The following is a 21219-nucleotide window of genomic DNA, read 5'->3' as shown; positions in this document are numbered from 1 at the left end:
TCTGCATCTTTTTTTGGAACTCAAAAGAAAGAGGAAAACATGTATTTTTTTTTTTTACCATCAGTGTGCGTCAGCATGTAGTTCATATTCACCATGGCGACACACACAAAGTACACAAACTCGGGCTTAAACACACAGCACGGGGAGGATTATGTTCTCCATGCACAAGACTGAGAGAGACCAGCGGCTGCAATGGAGACACAAGTGGAACAAAGTCACCTGGAGTTCAGCTTCTGGTAAAATAAATATATGACTCTGGTGCAAAGGGCCACGTCCGACTCGGTTCTTGTGCTTTTCGGACGTGGCGCCGAGGGTTGCCATGGAGACCGAGACAGTGACCTTGGCGTCGGCTGAACGAGATCGTCAGGATATTGACTCAAAACCTGAAAGGAGCATTTTGTTTTGGTCTCTTTCTCTCTTCTTGTCTTTATTTGCTTGTCATCATCCATCTTCCATTTCCTTCATCTCCCCCTCTCTCTCCCTCTCTCTCCCTCCCTCCCTCGCTCGCTCGCTCCATCCCCCTCTCTCTCTCTCTCTCTCTACCTCACCCTCCTTCCCTCCCTCCTTCCCTCCCTCTCCCTCTCCCTCCTCAAGTCCTATTTCCTTCCATTAGACTGAAAACCTGACCTTCGCTGTATCCTGAAGAAATTCCTGGCGCTCTTAGCAAAGCCGGGTCAGAGGACAAAACAAAAGATAGCGAACATGGGAAACTAAAAACTAAAAAAGGAATTACTCCCTCCATTCCTTCAGAGATCCCTCCGTCACAACATAAGGAATGTTTCCAACAAGAAACATCATTCACTTTTAAACCAAATACTTGATAAATTTGGATTGAACACGGGTGAATACTGCTTCTAATCTAGGCGATGCCACCTGGCTGCAGCGCTCCGTTTGATTCGTCTGAGCTCTTAATGCCTTCATTGGATGAGCGGATGGATTTACCTGCACACGGCAGGAAGCCTCATGCTATAGAAAGAAAAAGGTTAGGAGAGGAAAGACCGCGGTGCGGGGCCACGGTTTCCAATCCATCACCAGTATGGATCAAATCCTGAATCACCGTATTCTGTAAAAACTTAATTAATCAATCGCGGCACTCAACAGGTTTTCATTTGGCAAACGTGTCTTTATGGGACGGGCCTTTAATTCCTTTAACGCGCAAAACTCGTGCTCAGCAAAGATGAAAAAATACTGTCAACATCCTCATCGTGACATTGTTTATTTAATCCAGTTGGATTATTACTTGTGTAAGAGTGCGACGTACCGACACAAGGCCTCTACTTATCTGTCGCATGACCATATTCAGAAGTTAATACTGATTCTCATGATGATCAGTGGACAAAAATACTCAAGGAATGGAGACTTATTCAGACTTTATGACCACTTCAACAGAAGGAAGTCACCGCTTTCTTTTCATCCACTATGTGGAGCAATTAGATACAATAACCACACAGTAATATCTGTTTTTGGTTGACTAAATAACTGAAATCCAGTCATTCTGATGCAAAAATGATATTAAAAACCTATTATTGCCATACAGTCCTGCAGTACAAGCTACCAGGGTATACAGCAAAGTTATATTGCACCGTTAGTCTGATTTAGTCTTGTTTTAGCTAAAAAAAAAAAGATCTTCTAAATATCAGACATTACCATACAACGCCACAGTCTACAGTGGAGTCTGTGTGTTTGGGCTGCACAGTCGTATTACAGACCAATAACTACAACTTAAGAGTCATTGTGCCAAATGTTTTATAATGTTTGTACCCCTCCAAAGATGACCGGAGCATAAAAGGAGAGGCAAACAGAGCACCAGTCACTCAGCCGAACACACAGCCAGTCAGACGCTTTAGCAAGACCGAAACCAAATGCCGACCGCTAAAAAGGAACCATGGAGACGTCAGAAGGCCTCGCACTGTGACAGTAACAAGAGTCTGTGTGAAAGTGAGAGGAGAAGTGGGAAGTGCGGGGTACCATTCTTCACAGCTGTATGGTCTGTGGTGTGTGTGTGTGTGTGTTTGTGTGTTTCTGACCTGGGAGATGTGGTTGATGGAGGACTCCATGCGCCGCAGCTGCGAGGCCTGGATGTCCAGCAGCTGCAGCACATTGTTGGCTAAGGCATTGATCTGGTAGGCCACGCTGGCCAGGGACTGGGTGGTGTAGGCTTTGGTCTCCTCCAGAGCTTTCCTCTTGTCCTGGGCCTGTGCAGGAAAAAAGGGATTAGAAAAGAATAAATAAATAAATAACGAGATGAGGATAAAAAAAAAAGAAAAACATTGAATGGGAACCCAGTTATTATGGCATAACATTCATCTTGTATCCAGGTCAGGTTTGTGATGGATTCGGGCCAACCGAGCAGCCGCGGCATCCTTTTCCCACCCAAACGTTCACTCCCCAGATACCTCGCTCTCTCTCTCTCTGGGGAGATTTGAGATGATGTAACTCATCCTGCGGCAGCCATATTGGAGGCTCTGGGAACAGAGCGAGAACAGCTAACTTGGCCAGCTTGATAGAATTCAACATACTTTGTCATTTAAAAAAAGAAAAGAATATGCAAAGTATGATTTTGCAAGTCACTTTTGGCTTAAACGTTTCTATTCATTGCTAGTACACTGGACTGTTTACTTTTTGGAGCACCTTGTTTGTTTGTTTGGTCACAAATGAAAAACACAAACAGCTAACTGCGCTAGCGACAAAAAGAAGCTGAATATTTAGTGCGGCAAAAATGTAAGTGAACATATTGCGCATATTTAAAGATTGAGCGAAGTAAATTATCCTTGAGATGTGGATTTGAAAAGCAGATTGTTTTTTTTAGAAAGTACGGCGAATGTTTTCCAAAGATTTTAAGCTAACGTAGCTACAAACCTTTAGCAGGACACCTTGAATACTTTAGTAATCGTTTAATACTCTAAATAAGTTTTGATGGACTAATCTTTTATGCGTTTAGTAGAAGCTTACATTAAAATTAAAAGGGCAATATGTAGTTTCAACAATAAATTAGCTTGCTAGCTGGTTAGCTTTGTTGTTTGTTGGCTTTGCTCAGCAACTAACTAGCCTAACACGACTACAGTACTCTGCTTCTGAAAACAGGCCACGGATGTTTGATACTGAAAACATTTCGGCAGATTGTTCCTTAAATGTATTCGGCAGAAGCTCATTTAGCATTCGCGACAAAAACCACAGCGGCTGGTTTAATGAATTAGCTGACTGGCACATTAGCGGGTCGACTTAAGCTGACGTAAGCTACAACCCATAATACTCTGGCACAGTTTGGGTTTTCCATTCTTCCTCAAATATTATTTTGAGAGGACAGCAACACACTGGCTGAATCAGACAACGTGTGCTAATGGAGCGCTGCGCATCAAACAGGCCGACGCCAAGAGCCAAACTGAGCCATCATGTTTGATCTCTGCGGGCTCTTCCCAATCCCAGCGCGAGCCCGCTCATAAAAGCAGAGTCCGGAGAGCGCTGCCTGCAGGGGCCACGCTGGGCTTTGATAACAGGCTGCCGTAGCGGAGGGGGGTCGGGTCGGTGCTGCCGGAGGAGATAATTACTGGTAGTCGTGGTTAGAGGGCAAAACATTTGGTCATATGAAGAATAGGGGGGAACTATGGAAGCCCATTCCCGCCACACACACAAAAAAAATTTGGATAAAAAAATTAAAAAATTAAATTAGGACCTTTCCCCCCCGAAAAAGTCATTTAAAAAAAAAAAAATGTAATTCCTTTTTTTTGGTCCAATTTTTTTTATTTGTTTTTATTTTTGGTCCTAATTTTTTTTGGGAGGGGAGGGGGTCCTAATTTTTTTTTTTTGGGGGGGGGGGGGTCCTAATTTTTTTTTTTTGTGTATGGCGGGAATGGGCTTCCATAAAAAGACAGACAGACAAAACAGAGAGGGGGGGGGGGGGGGGAAGACACAACAACAACCATGTCACTGCATGTCACATTGCTGATTCCCCCTGGCAGCGTGTAACTAATCCCGAAAGCAATCCGTCCGGCTAAAACCTCCTGACCCGCAGAGCTGCTGTGCCGGGGCCGTCCTCGGCCGGGTTGAGGGGACGCCGGCGCTTGGATGCGTTTCTTTTTTCAGCAGATGTGTTGCACCACATCGGGAGGGAGGAGGGATTCCTCCAGAGGGCCCCGGAGCAAAAGGTTCATTCATTCATGTGCACACGCAGACACCTTGTAGTGACACTGCGATATGCAGCAGAGGTAGACGGAGCAACAGCTGCAGGAAAATGTACGACACAAACAAACTAAACAAAAACAGCCTTACGTGCATCAGCCATTTGTATTTTTCCAAAAAAGCAAGGGGATGCAGTTTTTCCAAACAGATTACTGGACAACATATGCTTGCCTGTGCAGAACTGCTGGCCTACATATAAAGCAGCCTATGGGATTGTGTTTATGTTGCTGAAAACTACCAGACATTTCTCAGCCTTCGAATTCTATTCCTGCCAGCGAATCCATTCAAAGTCCTAGAAAAATTAATTGCAAGAAGCGCCGCACCAAAGAAATAAAATACTTTTATTCACTGCCATTTGCAATCCAAAAAGCAACTGTAATATTAAACTGCACCATTAAGGGACACCAATTGTAGTTGACGGGTACTTTGGCGCCTGCTGTTTTTTCTTTAATACCAAACTGCTGGTGTATTCCTTTCACTTGGTTTAGTCAATACCTTGCAGCTGCAGAGCACAGATAAACAGCACCATTGACACTGCAGCTACTGAACACACAGACACTATAACATGTATAGAAAAAGTAATTTGCACCCCACATTCATTTGTAGAAACTCTGTATTAAAATATGTTGATTTGCATCGCAAATCGCAGTTTTACAATCAAGGAAACTGCACGATTAACTGGTTTTTGTGAATATCTTGCGGCTGTAAAAGTGCGAGAGACACAAACGGCGCCATTGACGCTATTCGGTCACACAAATGCTGAACTGTGCTGTGTAAAGAACTACTAATCGACATCCTGCACATCTTTACAAACGCATTCATTCAAGGTGGTCCGCGCTGCCGCACAGAGCACGACATGTGATGTCGCTCAGTCCCAGTTGTTCAATGTCTGCAATTGATGAGTTTATTTTTATTTTTTTTTAAACGTGTCCAATCCTTTTGCACACTCATCATGCATTCTGCGTGAGCGGTCGTTATTTATGAAACTGATTGAATTGGTTTTCATTTTGAGACAAAAAGGGCAAAGTTTCATATCAATTGAAGGGGTGAGAACGAGTCTGTTTTGCAACAGAAAGCTCAGTGAATCCATTTGGCCTCTCACCATCTCCAAGATGATACAGCAGCACAAGACGACGACTCTATATCAGTTTAAAATCTGAAGCCGTGAAACTAGGCCACCAAAACACTACCAACATCCCTGCTACTGAAGTCTGTATCCCCCAGTGAATGCAGCCACAATTAATCAGATTTAATTGGTCAAGAAAGAAAGAAACACTGAAGCCTTCCTTTCCTGGTTTACGCGAGGTCGAATCTTAAGCCTCTCGTGCCGATCATACAACTGTAAGTCTTCAAATCCGGAGCTCAGTCGGCATGATCAGTTGCACATTTACTTAAAAGCGTCAACACGCACAGCGCTGAAGTCCGTCCCTTTGAGATTCTCTGCACTTTCTGGACAAATGCATCAGAGCTGCGCGAGCCGCCTCGAGGCCTGAACGCGAGGGTCGGCAGCGGCGAGGTCAGCGCCGGGGAGGACGGACGAGACACTCGATTGCGTCGCCGCTGGCGGCATCTTAGTGCCATCTTAGTGCTGTCTGCTCCAGTTAAAGCCGCCGCCGCCGTCCTTTCACTCGCTCACGCATCAGAAGGCGGACGAATCCTCAAACCAACCACATGTGTTGTTGAATCTTTTGTCCCTGTGACTTCCATTGTCAACATGGATGCAAACACTGCCCAAGACACTCATCAAGGGAAGGCGTAGGGGACAAAATGAGTGCTTGATCAGTATGAAAAAAGGTAAATAACAGCACTGGAGAGCTTGAGTGTCGTACACCACAGCAGGAGCTGCAGAGAATAAGGTGAGCGCTCCCAGAGAGCTCCTGGGGCCTTTATCTCATATTTCTGAGCTGAGTAATGACAGAAAGACACTGCAGAACATCCAGGCAGTGTTAAGACAGCCTGTCAGCACCTCCGCCGGGTTTTAAAACAGGAAAAAAGGGAGTAAAGAGGAATGCACGGTCCGTGTAGTGTACACTGAAGTGAGATTGTAGCTGCGGAGCTGAGGAAAGATAGGTAATCAAACACGGGGACGACGTCCCGACTGCAACCGCTGGATGTTGGTGAGCGAGAAGGGAGCGGCAGTCACAAGAATGGATTTGTTTTCATGGGAACCTTTTGAATCGCTGAACTAGATAAATACTTTGAATTCGCTCCGTCACCCATCCATCCAGTCTGGCAAGATAACCAACAGCCGACGGCCGCAACTGAAATGCAAATACTTCTTTTTTTTTTCAGGAAGCAAGGCGGTGTCAGGAAGGAGTCTCAAAACCCAGAGTTGAGTTGGCGGTTAAACACTTTGCGCTTCCTCGTATCAAAGTCAGCGGGTTCATTGAAACTGTTTTTGTCGGGAAGGGGTTAGAAATAAGGAGAACACGCTTTAGCATTTTCTTCTACGGCATAAAATATGTCAAAGCAAACGTCCCCGCGCCGACTCGTCCGCCTTCACGACCTCGTTCATATCCTCTCGTCAGCCGACCAGTGCATTAAAATGTGTGTTTATTTGTGATGTTTATCTCGCTGAAAACAACCTGAAAGTATCTTTGAGGTCTGTTAGCCACAAATCTTTTTTTTTCACACCATTATTCAAGACCACGATGGAACAATCTCATTGGCTTTCTGTCCAGGTGACAGGCGTTGGCTAAAGAAAAAGCCCAGAGGTCAGAGGTGGTGTAAAGGTGCATAAGCTGGAGCGTGAACAGCAAAAGGACAAAATGTGTATTCCTCCGTGACGAAGTGAGACATCAAATCTCAACTGAATCTCTCCTCTAAGTCTGGGAACGATGACAAAAAAAAAAGGAGTCCAAAACATGTATGAACGTTTGCCAGGACATGGCAACATCACACAGTGTTTGTACTGCCGACAAGCACATTTGGAGTTTATGTGCTCCCACTCGTCCGAAGGGGGAGAAAACAGCTCTCGGTACAAACACACTTTCAGGAATGTTTGGAATCCTGCGACGTGTAATCGGCCTGCAAAGTGTTGCTCGACAGCTACAGTGTCAGGAATAAAAACAAACCGAGGATTTGTTTTTCCTTTGGGAGGTGAACGTACCCTCGAGTGATGATGAAATAAATAAAAACGACGGGGTATGAGTCCGACTGGAAGGTCGTGGAGCTCGCTGACTGGGAATGAAACGCAGAACCAGTAAATGTGAGACTAGAAAAGACGTGTTCAGGGTCCGATCGAGTGCGACTACGGGCTATTTCTTGGTATGTTTTTGAGTTCATTTTTCCCAGGAACATCATAAACATTTTAAAAAACAGATGGCGCCTCGTCTAGTTGTGGCGCCTGTCACTTTTTATTACCACGACAACACGTGGAAGGACAAAGTTCACGTCCGCACAGAGAAGTAGCGGCGCTAGTCGGCCCGTTGCCCTTTATTTCATCCATGATGACCACCGGTCAGGGGAACTTTCTACTCACCACCTGTCTTACAGATTTAGGAAATCAATACCGATTTGGGGGCCACTACGGCAAGCAGTTAGGTGCATAAGAACAAACGTTAAACTAGTTTGAATTAAATCAAAACACACACACGGCCTGGATCCTAAACTACGTTGTAAAACTGGCTTCTGCTCCTGTGCTTCTGCTACGAGCCGACAGGTAACGTCACGTTAGTTCCCACGACATTGTCCCTGTGAGGCCGTTCCAGCCTCGCCTTTATTGACCATCAAGCTGTGGCGTTGAATCATAAAAATGCTTCACTTCTCGGTTAGTTCGGCATTGAGTTGATCAAGTTCCCTCATTTAAGTTCCCACAGATAAACCCTGACACGCTACACATCTGATATCTTATTGTTTTACTATTTTAAATGCTTTTACAGATGTCATTGCATGACGAAAAATTATATAAATGAACATAACAAAAGTTCAGTACCCGAAAAAAGACTCCAAATGCACTAAAATATGTGAGGTGCCACAACCAAATCCTATTACACTGTTGAAAAACAACAACCTACTCGGTAAGCATCCAAACTTTAAAAAAAACAAAGAAACTTAGAGCGGCCACATGCGGAGACGCACAAGGCAGCGAAAGTCACACTGGGACGTGTCGCGAATGAGTAAAAACCTGCAGACTTAACAACTTCAAGCCTTCCTTCGAGCGAACGTGAATACATAAGTCCTCGGGGGGCAGATGGAGGCTGACGGAAAGGCCATGAGGTCCAGCTGACCTTGAAGAAACCACAATTAAAGATTCCTTCAGTGTGTCGGAGAGGAGCCGCGAAGGGGAAGTCAGCGCGTGGAGGAGACTGATTAACCTTTCTTTAGGGGGCGACTTCTTAAGTGGTTCGTCCGGAGGAGAAAGAACCTGGAAGTTCACCGAAGTGATAAACAAATACACACACACAAATGGAAAGGTGTGTTTCCTGAGCGTTTTATCCGGTTTCAAGACGACCAGTGCGAAGGACGTGCAAGAAGCTGACACTGCTTCTTTATGAGCCGCATATTTCCTTTTTTTTTCTTAACTCCTACACTCCACCAGGAGTGTGGCAGATCAGTCCGACAGTCTGGGCCGAACCAGCTGAGGGTGAAGGAGTGACAGGTGGTCAGAAAGGATGAACAGGGTCCCCCCGTCCCCGTCTGCTAGGGCCTGGAGAGACGCTATGGGCCTCGGACATGCTGGGTGAAAAAGAGTGTGAGAAAGCCGGAGAAAGAAGGACAGGAAACGAGGACTCAGAGTAACCCAGAGAGACAGAACTGTGTTATATAAAAAGTGGAAGAAAAAGATGCCGCCTACTCCCTTCAGGGGGAAGAAACTCTCATTAATTCACCTGGTGGAAAGCAGAACAGGACAGGTGCATTCAACATTCAAAAAAAATTTTTTTTAAAAAGGTGGCCGAGCTAGACAGGGGGAGCTGGCCAGGGAGCTAGCGACCGGCATTCATTACGAACACATCAGCCCGCTCTTCAAAAGAGTGAGTTTCAAAAGAGTGCTAATTTTGGAGCAGACCCAGAAGCTGGCTCAGCGGGCGGAGTCACATGACCTGAGCTTGCGACACTGCATCGGATCCGGCATATGACCTCTCAAGCTCGCCACTTCCATTTCCCCTTTCCTGGTTACCGTCTGCTGTTTATTCAAGCCAATTTTTAAAAAATATACCAGCGACGTGATGGAAAGATTGCACAATTGTTTAAGCAATAAAATGTGTTTGAAGCCGTCGTGAAAGAATCATCTTGCGCTTATGCAATATTTAGTTTTCTTTGTTCAACAGATGATTCATTGATAGAGTTTTTATATTTTAATAGGTCACATGATCATTCAGAGATTGAGTGATCATGAAAGTAAACTTTAAATGCAGCACAAAAGTCAACTAAATTATAATAGCAGAAAATCTGGCCTGGCTTTAGGTGCTGGCAGTTTTTTGATAGTTTCCTTTTTCTATATTTTAAAAGTTTGCACATTTCTTGCTTGCTCTTTGTCAGTACAAATCCAAAAAGATATAATATTTACTGTCACACGACAAAAGCGAGGCCGCAAATCTTCTCCCTCAAAAGTGAAATACATTTTCAAAATCGTTGCAAATTGATTTGCCGTCAATCAACGAGTCTTTTTTTTTTTTTTAGCACCACATACATCAAATGCAGCTCGAGTCTCAACTGACGGCAGCCGGATCGCAGCGTTACTGAGTTTTAACAAAGCAGCCGGCGGCCAACGCGACCAGGTGGCCGCTTTGCATACCGTGTGTCTGCGTCCTTGTCACAGAGGTTAAACAAACTGACTTGCATCAATTAAACAACAAGAAAAACGTGAGTAGAAATATATAAACAGAATATATATTAGAAGATATAAACAGGTGCATATTATAATACAACCCCCCCCTCACCCTCCCCCAAATGAAATCAGACTAATCTAATCCAAAAGGGTGTTATGAAGCCACTTCCTGACACAGAGGGAAGGCATTTCCAGGGAGTCATTCTCCAGAGCCGACAGGGCAAACAGGAAACATAACTCTGACCTGTCGGCGAGTCAGAGACACACACACACACACGTGTGAAAACACTCCCTTGGACACACAAAAGTCACTATATCAAGTTGAAAGTGGGGCAGTGATCTGTGTCTTTTGTTGAACAGCGCTTCCACCATCTGCTTCAATCTGCTGAGCACTCAGATAGAAGAAGAAGAAGAAGAAGAAGAAGAAGAAGAAGAAGAAGAAGAAGAAGAAGAAGAAGGGATGGAAATGTGAAGGAGCAGCGCTGGAAGGACGAGCCAATTCAAGCTGAGACATGTTGATATGTGCGCGGTTTGCAGAGTGTACACAGTATTTGTGTGTGTGTGTGTATGTGTGTTTTTTTCTATCAGAAAGAGAGAGAGAGAATATATCTACAGCAGACAGAGTGGGATTACCAAAAGTGCACTGTTAGTCTGACACTCGCTTTGCACAGTGCTCGCACACGAGTGCCGAAAAAGCTTAAAATCCTGATTTTGTACGTCAGCGCTTTAGAAACAAGACGTTCTGCTAAAACAGAACAGAGCCACAAAATAGGGTTTTACTAGTGAAACAAGGAAACTTGTTATAGTTCAAAGTTGGAGTCAACGTTGTACTCGTCATCCACGACTACATTGAAATGACTTTATTTATTTGTTTTGTTTGTGTGCTCATTTTACATCATTCGTTTGGGTATTAGTGGAGATTTTTAGCCCCAAATCTTCTATTTACCGAACGCTAACGCACATAAAAATGATGTCAGATAACACAAGAAGTGGTCAGAAGTGTCATTTTAGATGACAAGCGCACGCAATATCAGCAACAAACATGGGCTGCATTGGCAACTGTGGTGGGGACTAAAAGATATCAGCAACTGGCCTTTAAAAACACTGTCTTGCTGCAAAAGATTTACTCAAAAGACGACAACGTTCCAATGCTTCTGCCTTTATAAAAAGAGATCTCAACTCTGTGCCGGTGTGGGGAATCTGTTTGTAACGTCTTTACGTCGTGTCACACAGCTCGCTGTGGTAAAACAAGATCCTTAACTCAGATCCAGACATTTTATTCCCCTGTCTATGAGCTCTACATGATGAATACATGCAGCTGCAGAGTGGGGATGACTTTGTTTTAGGGCCGATGAGGGACAACGATGACAACCTTCTGGTTCTGTTTTGTTTGCGTGGGTTGTAACTGGCACAGAGCTCAGCTGCACAACGCCAAACCCCCCAGAGGAGGACACAGAAACAGAAAAACCCAACTAAATTACAGGGAGTCCTTAGGGAGTACAGCTGGAGCAGACACACCCTCTGTGGAGCCGATACGGTGGGTTGACTTCCTGCTGAAGAAATGTTTTCCCACCCCAAACCACTGTCACTCAATTTGTTCTCTGGCTTATTTTAGACGTGGCTTACCACGAATATGTTCTGCTAAAAATGTATTCAGACACTGTGGTCACTGTGACACCATTGACGTTTCATTATGACACATTTACATTAAAATAATCCTGACATTACTTTAATTAAAGTAGCTACTTTATTTTAAGAGCTGAACTCAAAGAAATACGTGAATCCCCGTTTTTAAAAAAAAGGCCGAGCTCTGTTCCCATGGATAAGTTGAGCAAAATCAATACCTCCAACCTTTATTGACCAACTAACAATGGCGTTGCATTCCTCACACAAACCCAGCTGAATGATCTACAATGAGCTCTCTACAGTATTAAGTCTGGCCAAAAAAAAACAAGGGGCCTTCCACAGATTTCCATGCATATATCATACTTTAATGTGGCATTAAAAGTTGTTTATTAATGGTTAAAGAATCACGCGGCAACAATAAAAGACATTATAGCATTTCCATTGAGAGCTTACAAGCCCATAATGTAGACAGTATACGCCTGCACTGTAATACCCCTGTAGTATCCCAATGGGGACCTTTTTGTGGTATTAAATGGTGAGTTTAATGACCGTATGGACTGTAATGGACTGCTGTGTTACTCTAATATTCATGTGGACGTGTGTAGTGTTAGCGTGACGTTTAGTTTCCCCGCTAATGTAGTTAAAGCAACGTCCGCGTCAATTAAGGCGAAACAAACTGGAGTAACTTTCTTTGTCGGCGTCTTATCAAATTAATTCAATGCAAAAAAAAATGTGGTAGCTAAAACTTGCTGTAAAAAAACAACACACACACACACAGGCCTCCCTATCAGCAGTGAGAGTGGGAGCAGTTTGTGTTAACCGACTCTGTGTAATAATAATAAGAAAAAGCAGACACACCCTCTGTGTAAACGGAATAAATGTGATTATTAGTGCGAACTGATGCTCGATTGTCGAAATGTCCCACGGCTTTGAAAGCAGCCAAACTGTTCGTACAAAAGCTTTGGGCGGAGGGGCTCGTTCCAGCTTCTTTATCCACATTTCCTGTCCCAACAACCGGTTCAATCCCGAGCGTTTCGCGACACACACACACACACGTACACAAAAAACGGCGGTTGGAGATAACGCGCGAGCCAACTCTCTTACCTGAACATAGTTGTTTTCGCAGTAGTCCGCTACTCTTGTGAGGTTTTGGTAACTCTCCACGAGTGCTCTTTTACCGGCAGGAATCTCTTCCTCTAACAACATTTGTAGCTCTGCCATCTTACATCTCCCCGCAGAGCCTCCCTTCCCCTCTGCCTTCCCTGTGATTGAAACGGCGAACCAGCTCAGCTCTGCTTGCTCAGAGAGAAAAAAAGGAGAAAAAAAAATCCTCCGCCTGCTATTGTGGGATTCCTGCCCTCGCTTTGGCGTAACCTCATTCTCGAAGATCGCGTGTGCTGCGGAGGAGTAGTCACTCCGCGGTTTAAAAGCGGGACCAGTTTTGTTTTGCAAGTACATTCTTGTGAAATGTGTTTCGCTGGAAAGGAAGTAAATAGAAAATATGAAGAGGAAAAAATAAATGATCGAAAAATATATAGTAAATACATTTCATTGAATTGGTGAAGAGTAAAACGAAGTGCATGATATATTTCAGTGTTATGCAACTTTATGACGTATAGTATATCAGAGGTAAATATGGTATTTTTTATGTCTATATTTACTTTGTGTGGTCGGATTAACAGGCAAAAAATACAATCAGCTATCAAATTATGACGTAACATTAGGAAAGACATGAGCTACCCAGCAGATAAATTAACTAAAAGTAGCTGAAATAACTTCCATCCTCACCAGCTGAAAACATTTATACATTACTAAATAATCATAATAATATTTTTCATCTTATTCTACAAAATTATGCATTAACACATTTGTATATTTGAGTGCATGATTGCATATTTCTTTGACCTCCAGTCCATGCTAATCCAAAGTGGCAATAGAGCAATACATAAATTGGATCTCTGCATTTAACCCATTCTTTTATGAGGATGTAGGAGCTGTGGATCAAACTGCCCCCTTGTGGTTAAAGGATGTTTGCTGTATTAAAAACATGTTAATGAACATAAAAGACTAAATTAATTCGATAGCAACAAAAAAGTCAAAGTCCCTAGGGTGCAAACATGACTGCATACATTATGAGGGTGGGATTGTTATTTCTATATGGTATGGGTTGCTTTGCTAATTTTCAAAGAAAAAAAATATATATTTGTAAAAGATTTAGGCTTCTCCTTGTTAAAGCGAGTTATTTGGCATTTTTGCAAGAAATAATTAAACAAATTGATTGTCAACTTTCATGTCGATTGAGGAATTCGTGAATAAACTAGTTTCAGATCTAGTAATCTTACAACGAGTTGCGGTCCTCGGAAATGAAGACCTAGTGAGATCTCCTCCTTATTTCCCCCTCGTCTACCCATCACTTTTCCAAGCATAGCATAAAACATGGATCCTGACTCGAGCATTGTGGTAAATGTAGTTGAACTTAGCTCTGTAGCTATGGCGGGTTCACGTTATGAATCCGAGAAGACATCGAAATGTCACAACACAGCACTTCTTACGTTTCACCTCTTCATAGTTTATTTTATTTACCCAGCCTACATTTTCAATCGCTTCCCCGGAGCGTCGAAGCAGACGCGAAGGATTGTGGGGCTTGTAGGAAAATATCGACAAGCAGTAGAAAACTACAACTCCCACACTACACTTCCGTCTGGTTTCATTACACCGTTCATGGCGTCTGGTCGAAGGCGAAAGACGGTTCTCCTCCTGTCAGACAGATAAAGCCGTTGACTTTGATGGTAAGCGTGAAGAGTTTCGAGGGTTTCCGTCGACAACACGTCACGTTGTACGCCATTTTTCAGTGCAGGTATTGGTGGCGTGTCGCATAGCAGACGATGTGTCCTAGTTAGATACACAACCGACTCCCACCGGTGGCAACAACAACAACAGCAACTTACAAGTTTAGATAACGTCAGTAGACATGCCGCTGTCGAAGTCTTGATTTATAGGTTATAATCGTTATAAATGCGACTGTGAACGTCTGGTTATTTTAGTTGTTGTTGTGCGGTGTGTTTTATATACTGTCTGTTGTTGTTATTAGGTGTTTGTGTTGACCGTCTCGGTGTGACACAATGGAGGTGGAGAGCGTCAGAGTGGACGACGCGACGCGTCTGACCCTGCTGAGGTTCGAGGCCGCCGTCAAAGTGATCAAGAGTCTGGCCCCCGATGGTGAGACCCGTCGTTAATGGCGTCCGACCCCGGTTAAGTCCCTCTGGGTTCACGTTAATCCACTTTGCTTGCAGCGTGCAGAGATTTTAATGCGGAACCACGTCTGAGTGTCTTGTGTTGTCTGGGAGCCTTCACGCGGATGCACAAAGACACTGACAGCTGGAGGAATGAGTGCTTAGAAAGCAGCTGTTTTCAGTGTGACATGTCTTTTTTAATTTTTATTTCCCTCCTCAGGTCCCTTCCAGCCCTCCAACGACATGATGCTCAAGTTCTACAGCTTCTATAAACAAGCCACCGTGGGCTCGTGCAATATCCCACGACCTGGCTTCTGGGACGCGGTCGGCAAAGCGAAATGGTAAATGATTGAAGGAAATATACAACCATGTCAACGTGTTGACATTGTCGCCCGGACGTGCACAGGTTCTATTACGTTCTTCGTGCCTTTTACGGGGAAATTTCAGTGTGTTTTTATACGCTAATCTCTGTGGTTTCTTCTATTACCACTTTCTTTCAGGGGTTGTCCTTCAAGGGTCAAGCTGAACTGAGCACACGTTGCATTAATACCACAGTGTTCGATGACATTTTATATATATATATATATATTGATATATCGATATAGTGTTGGAATTGATTTGCTCACGTTGCGCAACTTGTTGCTTTTGCCCCACTTTGATTCGGGCATGTTGTGCACAGTGAGATCAAATTCCCTGCGCTGAGTTTTGTGACCGACAGCTCCTCCGTCTTTAGCCTCATGTTATGTGAGGTGACCTCTGGACTCCTGGAATGTAACCTCTTACCCACTTTTGCTGCACGCTTCTACACAAAACTCTCAACCCCCTTCCTGCATAGTCCTGTTTCATTTGGAACAACTATAGTTACGAGTGATTTCTTACGTTTGTTTCCGCCTTTGGCCTTTAGCTGATGAAAAAAAACACGATTACCTTGAACAAACTGTACTTTTTGGCAAGGTTGAAACTGCAATCTTAATGATAACAATACAGCTTTTGTTTAATCTGATGTTTCAGGGATGCATGGAGTGCTCTTGGAGACATGCCGAAAGAAGAAGCAATGGCCGCCTACGTTGATGAAATGAAGCTGGTACGTCGCTTTTACAGGAGAGTCAGTGCGTCTTATTGTCCAGAAATTGCCACATTCTGAACGCGAGCGCGTGTTGCTGTGCTCTGTGCGTAGATCCTGGAGGGCATGCCCATGACGGACGAGGTGGAGGAGCTCCTGCGCGTCCTCGGCCCGTTCTACGAGCTGATCGACGAGAAGAAAAGGATCACAGAGATATCGGACCTAAGCACAGGTAGGTTTCCAGCGCGCCCCGGTCACTGTTGTTTGTGATGTCCAAATCGGCACGCTTGACCTTTTTTTAATTTTGTATTATTTGCCTCTTGTCGTATGTTCAGCCCGTTTGACACTGTTTGCTAGGCAACTGGAAGGCAAGTATATCCCTGTGTCAATATTTGAGTCCTGTGGTAGATTTGTTATTTGTCTGGTGTTGTAGCTCAGATGCTTTTGTCACGTTGCTCCATTAGTGGCACAGAGTATGTACTTTTCCTTTTGCTGTCGCGTGTAGACACTTTTCACAAGATTTTGTTTGGCTCCAAACATCCCTCTACTTAGTTGACAATGACTTGACATTTGTGTCTCTAAACCTCATGTAAACAGGTAGTTTTTTTTATTGAACTATGTAGCTAAAAGTATTATAGACCGTATCCTTAAAGGAAGCGTTGTATTTTGGTGTTTGTAGTTTTATGATCAAGCTCCGTTTCTTTGCACAGGGTATGGCACATTGTTGAATTCAAAGCCATCGAAGAGCATCGCGAAGAGCATCGTCAGAACGATGGAAATGAACGGCACCCTGGAGACTCGTCCTGCCAGGCTGAAGAAGTCAGCAGAAGAATCACAAGAAGAAGAAGAAGAGGATGGGGAGGAGGAGGAGGAGGAGGAAGAAGAAGAAGAAGAAGAAGATGAGGGAGAGGGGGAGGAGGAAGTGGGAGAAGTAGTGATACGGGAGGCCAGAAAAGGTAGCACATTTATAAAAACATGTCAGAAAATATTGTCAGAAAAACGTTTATTTGACGTGCTTGTGTCTCTTCGTCTCTTTCTTTCAACGCAGACAACAAATCCGCAGCTTCACAGCCAAAGAAGAAGGGCTCTGCCAGGAGACACAAGGCGCTCTTGGAGAACGGCAAAGTGGCCAACGGGATCACCCACCTGGGCAACGGCCACCACCCCGGGGCCGCCGCGAACAACGGCATCTCCCAGGAGGGGGCGGCCGGCGAGACCCTGCTCAATGGTCACCACGCGGGTAAGCGGCATTTTAATCTTCACCGAGAACTCTGTGCCCGACCCGGTGTGTCAGCGCACCATGTGATCAGATAATCTACTGAGCTCCAGTCCCATTTTAACACCTCGGCTCCTCCTGGGACACTTTTGATGGACTAAATTAATGGCTCTGTTAAAATGGCACACAAAGCTTCCAAATTAAGTGAACGCTCCCCCCCCCCCCCACCGCCCCTCTCATGTCACTCTTGTTATTGGCAATGTTGAGCTTTTATTGTGCTGATCTCAGATCCCGGTGTCGACGTGTCTGGTCCGAGCCACCTGGCCAGCGACTCAGACAGCGAAGTCTACTGTGATTCTGTGGACCAGTTCGGCCAAGAAGAGGCAAGTCAACGTCTCCAAGCTCCTCCTTTTGTGCGGCTATCGTCACGGATTCTGTTTTTAAACCACGTCTTCCCCCCCAGAGCTCGGAGCACAACCGCTCTCTGGACGACCTGGACGACGAGGAGAACCACGGCCTGCCGCCTCCGGAGGAGCCACAGACGGATGTTCACGGCGCACCGCGGGGCATCAGGTGTGGAGGAGAAGATGGAGAGAACGATGGAGCGATGTCACAGAGACAGAGGCTGAATGCAGACAGGCCGGACAGCTCTTTAGTCAGAAGAGGACGGGGTAAGCGTGTCTTTTTTTTAATTTATAGGGCGAAGAACCTCGTTTCTACTGTGTGTTTTTTGTGATCGTTAAATAATATCTGTGTTTTTAGGCTCTCACGGCGGCGGCTCTGGATCTCTGATGCCCATGTACGGTGGCGGCGATGGGGACGGGGACCGCTGGGGAGGAGCTGTGACGCCCGGAGGGAGCCTGAATGAGCAGATAGTGGTGGCCTTGGCCCGACTGCAGGAGGACATGCAGAGCGTTCTGCAGAGGCTGCAGACCCTGGAGGCGCTGACCGCCAGCCAGGTCAGACCGGTCATGAAGATACAAGAATAAGCGCGAAAAACACCACATTCTGTTGTTCCACCTTCTCTAACATTTAACTATGTCAAATTAAACCTCTGAGAATTATTTTTGTATTCATTCGTTTACTATCTTTATAGATCAAATGCTCAAAATCACTTCTTGGGACTATTCTTGTGTTTTGAATTAAAAATAAAGGCCCGCGGCCATATTCTAAAAATTAGAAAAGTAGGTGCATTCTGATAATATTGCTGTGGTATTTTATTAATTTAGTATTCCTCAACCACATGTGTAAAACTGTCATAAAGTTTTCAGGACAGAAGATAAAGGATTTGTACTTTCACTTGAGGATCGAACATTTTTTCTTTTGACAAAAGTTTTTGCATTTTTCTTTTTTAAATGTATGTTTTACTCTCTGCAGGCAAGATCATTGCCTCCAACATATGCATCAACCCTGGGCAGTAAGAGGAGTCAGGTGAACCTTTTAAGCTACATTACACTTTACACATTCATACACCAAAACATGTTTCAGCGAAATTCTTTTTTATTACGATCATTAGCGGATTATGAAATCATGCTGATTGTTTTCCTTCCTAGAAACCGTCCTGGTGGCCTTTCGACATTTCTCCGACTAGTTTGGCCTTCGCCATAATCTGGCCGTTCGTAGTCCAGTGGCTTATTCGCCTGTACCTGCAGAGGAGGAGAAGGTATTCTATTCCAGAATAATAAAAGCTTGAATTTCTAATAAAAAACGAAATATCTACTGTAACTCCTTTTTTCTTTTTCCTCACTGTTTTCAAAGGCGCATCAACTGAACTGTCTCTCGCACACACACCAATGGGCATCGGCGATGAAGAGGAGTCCTCCTCGCGTCTCTGGTTGGGTTGCTAACGGCTGTAACTCCCCCCTGCTTTAGACTCGCAGCCCAGTAATTTGCTTTTGCACTATGAAGAAAGGCACTAGAGTGAAATGAGAGTGGGAGGAAGATATACTGCGGATGTGGAATCAATGGGAAACATGAATGTATGGAGCGTAAACAAGCTTTTCAAGACTCTTGTCTCTGTAACGACTGTTTTTTAGAGGGGGAACATACAGATATGATGTTGTCAGCGTGTTTATGAACCTGAACGGCGGCACTTTCTCATTTACTTCCATACCTTAAGGCTGCGTTGCACAAAAAATAGGCCCGATACATTGTTGTTTTGAGCGTACCGCTTGCTGTGGTTATAGATTTTCACAAATATCTTTCATTAGTTGCCCAGACAATGCTGCTATAATAAAAATAATGTCGTTTAGAAAGGGAGGATTGAATGTAACAATATATTGATGTGTGAAATTCTTTTAAATTCTGATAATTTAATATTTATTGCTTTTTAGCCAGTTCGGACGAAGGCGTTACTGGTGAGTTTCAGCCCTACAAATGAGGTTAGCGTGGCCGCTAAATGTTGTGTGGAGGTTAGACCTCATGTTTTCATCACCCTCCCTTCAAAGAAGTGCTCTCCATTTAACGCTGTTTCCCAGATAGAAGAAGTGCCTCAACATCTGAGGGTACAGTTATACTGTAGGTGTCATTATTGCTTCACATATTGTAGCATAACTGTTCCAACGCAGGACCAAATCAACATTAATCATACTACCTAGTGACCCATGAAGTGAGAATCTCAGCCGTCTGATTATTAATATAGAACACGTGTCACTGTGTTGTTTACGCTGTCGAGATTTTCTCTTATCGTATCATTTTAATGTGATGTAATATGTTTGTGCGAATATTGTCGAACGAGTTCATGTGAGTGATAGTAATCAATAATGGTTGAGATCAATGTAAATTGTATACAATAGCTGTACAGTTCAGATTAAAATGCAGTATTTTAATTGCATTTCCATGTATTAATGATATAGAATACTGTATAATGAACATGTTTGCATCTGCGATAGCACTAATATTTCCAGAGCCATTATGTTTTAATAAAAAAAAAAGTACTAATTTACCTTTCTACTGAAATGTGCTAAGGCTTCTCACCGTCTCTGCCTGTGGACAGAGCGGTGTTTGCATGTGATAATCCAAGCCGCGAAATAAAGTTTTCATTAAGTATTTTAATTTGTCCAAGGGATTGTTCAGTTTTTTCGCGAAATTAGTTTATGCACTTCTCTTTCCGAGGGCGAGACTTGTTTGTACGGTAAAAAAAAAAAAAAAAATGCACAACGCTTTGAACAGAGTAACAACTATCTACCGCTTTAAAGCCATAATTTGTATTTTACTTTGGGTTTTAATACACAATATAGACCTTTGGGCAGAGCCAGCTCAGCTAGCTAGTGAATGGCTGTAGCAAGAAAGTTAAGCTAGCTAGTTACTAGCTACAAAGTTAAGCTAGCTAGCTAATATCTAGAAATTTAAGCTAGCTAGGTACTATCTAGAAAGTTAAGCTAGCTAAGTACTATCTAGAAAGTTAAGCTAGCTAGCTATTATCTAGAAAGTTAAGCTAGCTAGCTATTATCTAGAACGTTAAGCTAGCTAGGTACTATCTAGAAAGTTAAGCTAACTAGCTATTATCTAGAAAGTTAAGCTAGCTAGATACTAGCAGTAGCTTCATATTGAGACAGAAGGAAGAGTTGTCAATGTTATCATGAAACTCTGTAATAAATCAAAGACTCACTGTCCTTAAACATCCAGAGTTTATATTTTTATCCAGAAATTCAGCTGCTTTGATGTTGGATAAGTTACCAAACAAGGCACACACTACACCATGTTACAAACATTTTATTTGTATTTTTACTGTTTTCTCTCAGCGCGAACAAGATAAAATTACACAAGGAGCCTCGTGAATTTATCTAAAAAATAAAAGAAAATCTGAAAAATTGTGTGAAAAACGGACGAATCAGAATTACAAACACAAAAAACATAAAAGCAGCAACAACAGTTCCAACACAAAATACTCAACTCAGACCTTAAAACAACACACCATTAACAAGATTGACATATAAAATAGATTATTTATGAATATATTACCATGTTTTTAAAGAGAAACCCGCCCATTCTGCCATCAGCAGGAGAACATTACAGTGCAGAACAAACTTACACATACAATTATCTCACATTTAATTAACAGAACGCAGTAGCAAACACTATTCTGCTTGAATAAGAACCTAATTTAAGACATAACTGTATAATATGGTAT

The 21219-nt window shown here is 43.5% G+C and overlaps 2 protein-coding genes across 10 annotated transcripts in view; one reads left to right on the top strand and one right to left on the bottom strand.

Annotated features, from left to right (window-relative positions):
- abi1a (abl-interactor 1a) overlaps nucleotides 1-12944 on the bottom strand; it is a 41868-nt gene extending 28924 nt beyond the window's left edge. For 7 of the 8 annotated variants that reach the window (XM_068582271.1, XM_068582269.1, XM_068582265.1 and 4 more), the window contains exons 1-2: nucleotides 12680-12943; nucleotides 2028-2195 (exon numbers count right to left, since the gene is read on the bottom strand). In XM_068582271.1, coding sequence (XP_068438372.1) covers nucleotides 2028-2195; nucleotides 12680-12796 — 285 coding nt within the window. In that variant the 5' untranslated portion in view covers nucleotides 12797-12943. Of the gene's footprint in view, nucleotides 1-2027; nucleotides 2196-12679 lie in introns of all 8 variants that reach the window. The other variant, XM_068582268.1, reaches the window with a different exon arrangement.
- Nucleotides 12945-14245: 1301 nt separating this feature from the next.
- Nucleotides 14246-20116, top strand: acbd5a (acyl-CoA binding domain containing 5a). 2 transcript variants are annotated; one of them, XM_068582240.1, is made up of 13 exons: nucleotides 14246-14364; nucleotides 14667-14794; nucleotides 15029-15149; nucleotides 15820-15892; nucleotides 15986-16103; nucleotides 16582-16827; nucleotides 16920-17111; nucleotides 17376-17470; nucleotides 17551-17758; nucleotides 17850-18046; nucleotides 18465-18518; nucleotides 18641-18750; nucleotides 18846-20116. In XM_068582240.1, exons 2-13 carry the CDS (start codon nucleotides 14698-14700, stop codon nucleotides 18856-18858), a joined length of 1524 nt encoding a protein of 507 aa, XP_068438341.1. In that variant the 5' UTR covers nucleotides 14246-14364; nucleotides 14667-14697; the 3' UTR covers nucleotides 18859-20116. The 2 variants fall into 2 exon arrangements, with proteins under 2 accessions (XP_068438341.1, XP_068438342.1); XM_068582241.1 differs by lacking the exon at nucleotides 14246-14364 and adding an exon at nucleotides 14469-14536.
- The last annotated feature ends 1103 nt before the right edge of the window (nucleotides 20117-21219 follow it).

Source organism: Clinocottus analis, unplaced genomic scaffold (genome assembly GCF_023055335.1).
Source record: "Clinocottus analis isolate CAN_PGR_092001 unplaced genomic scaffold, fCliAna1.0.p SCAF_18, whole genome shotgun sequence".
NCBI lineage: Eukaryota > Metazoa > Chordata > Actinopteri > Perciformes > Cottidae > Clinocottus > Clinocottus analis.
Note: the sequence above shows the minus strand (reverse complement) of the source record. Positions and strands in the feature narration are given on the sequence as shown.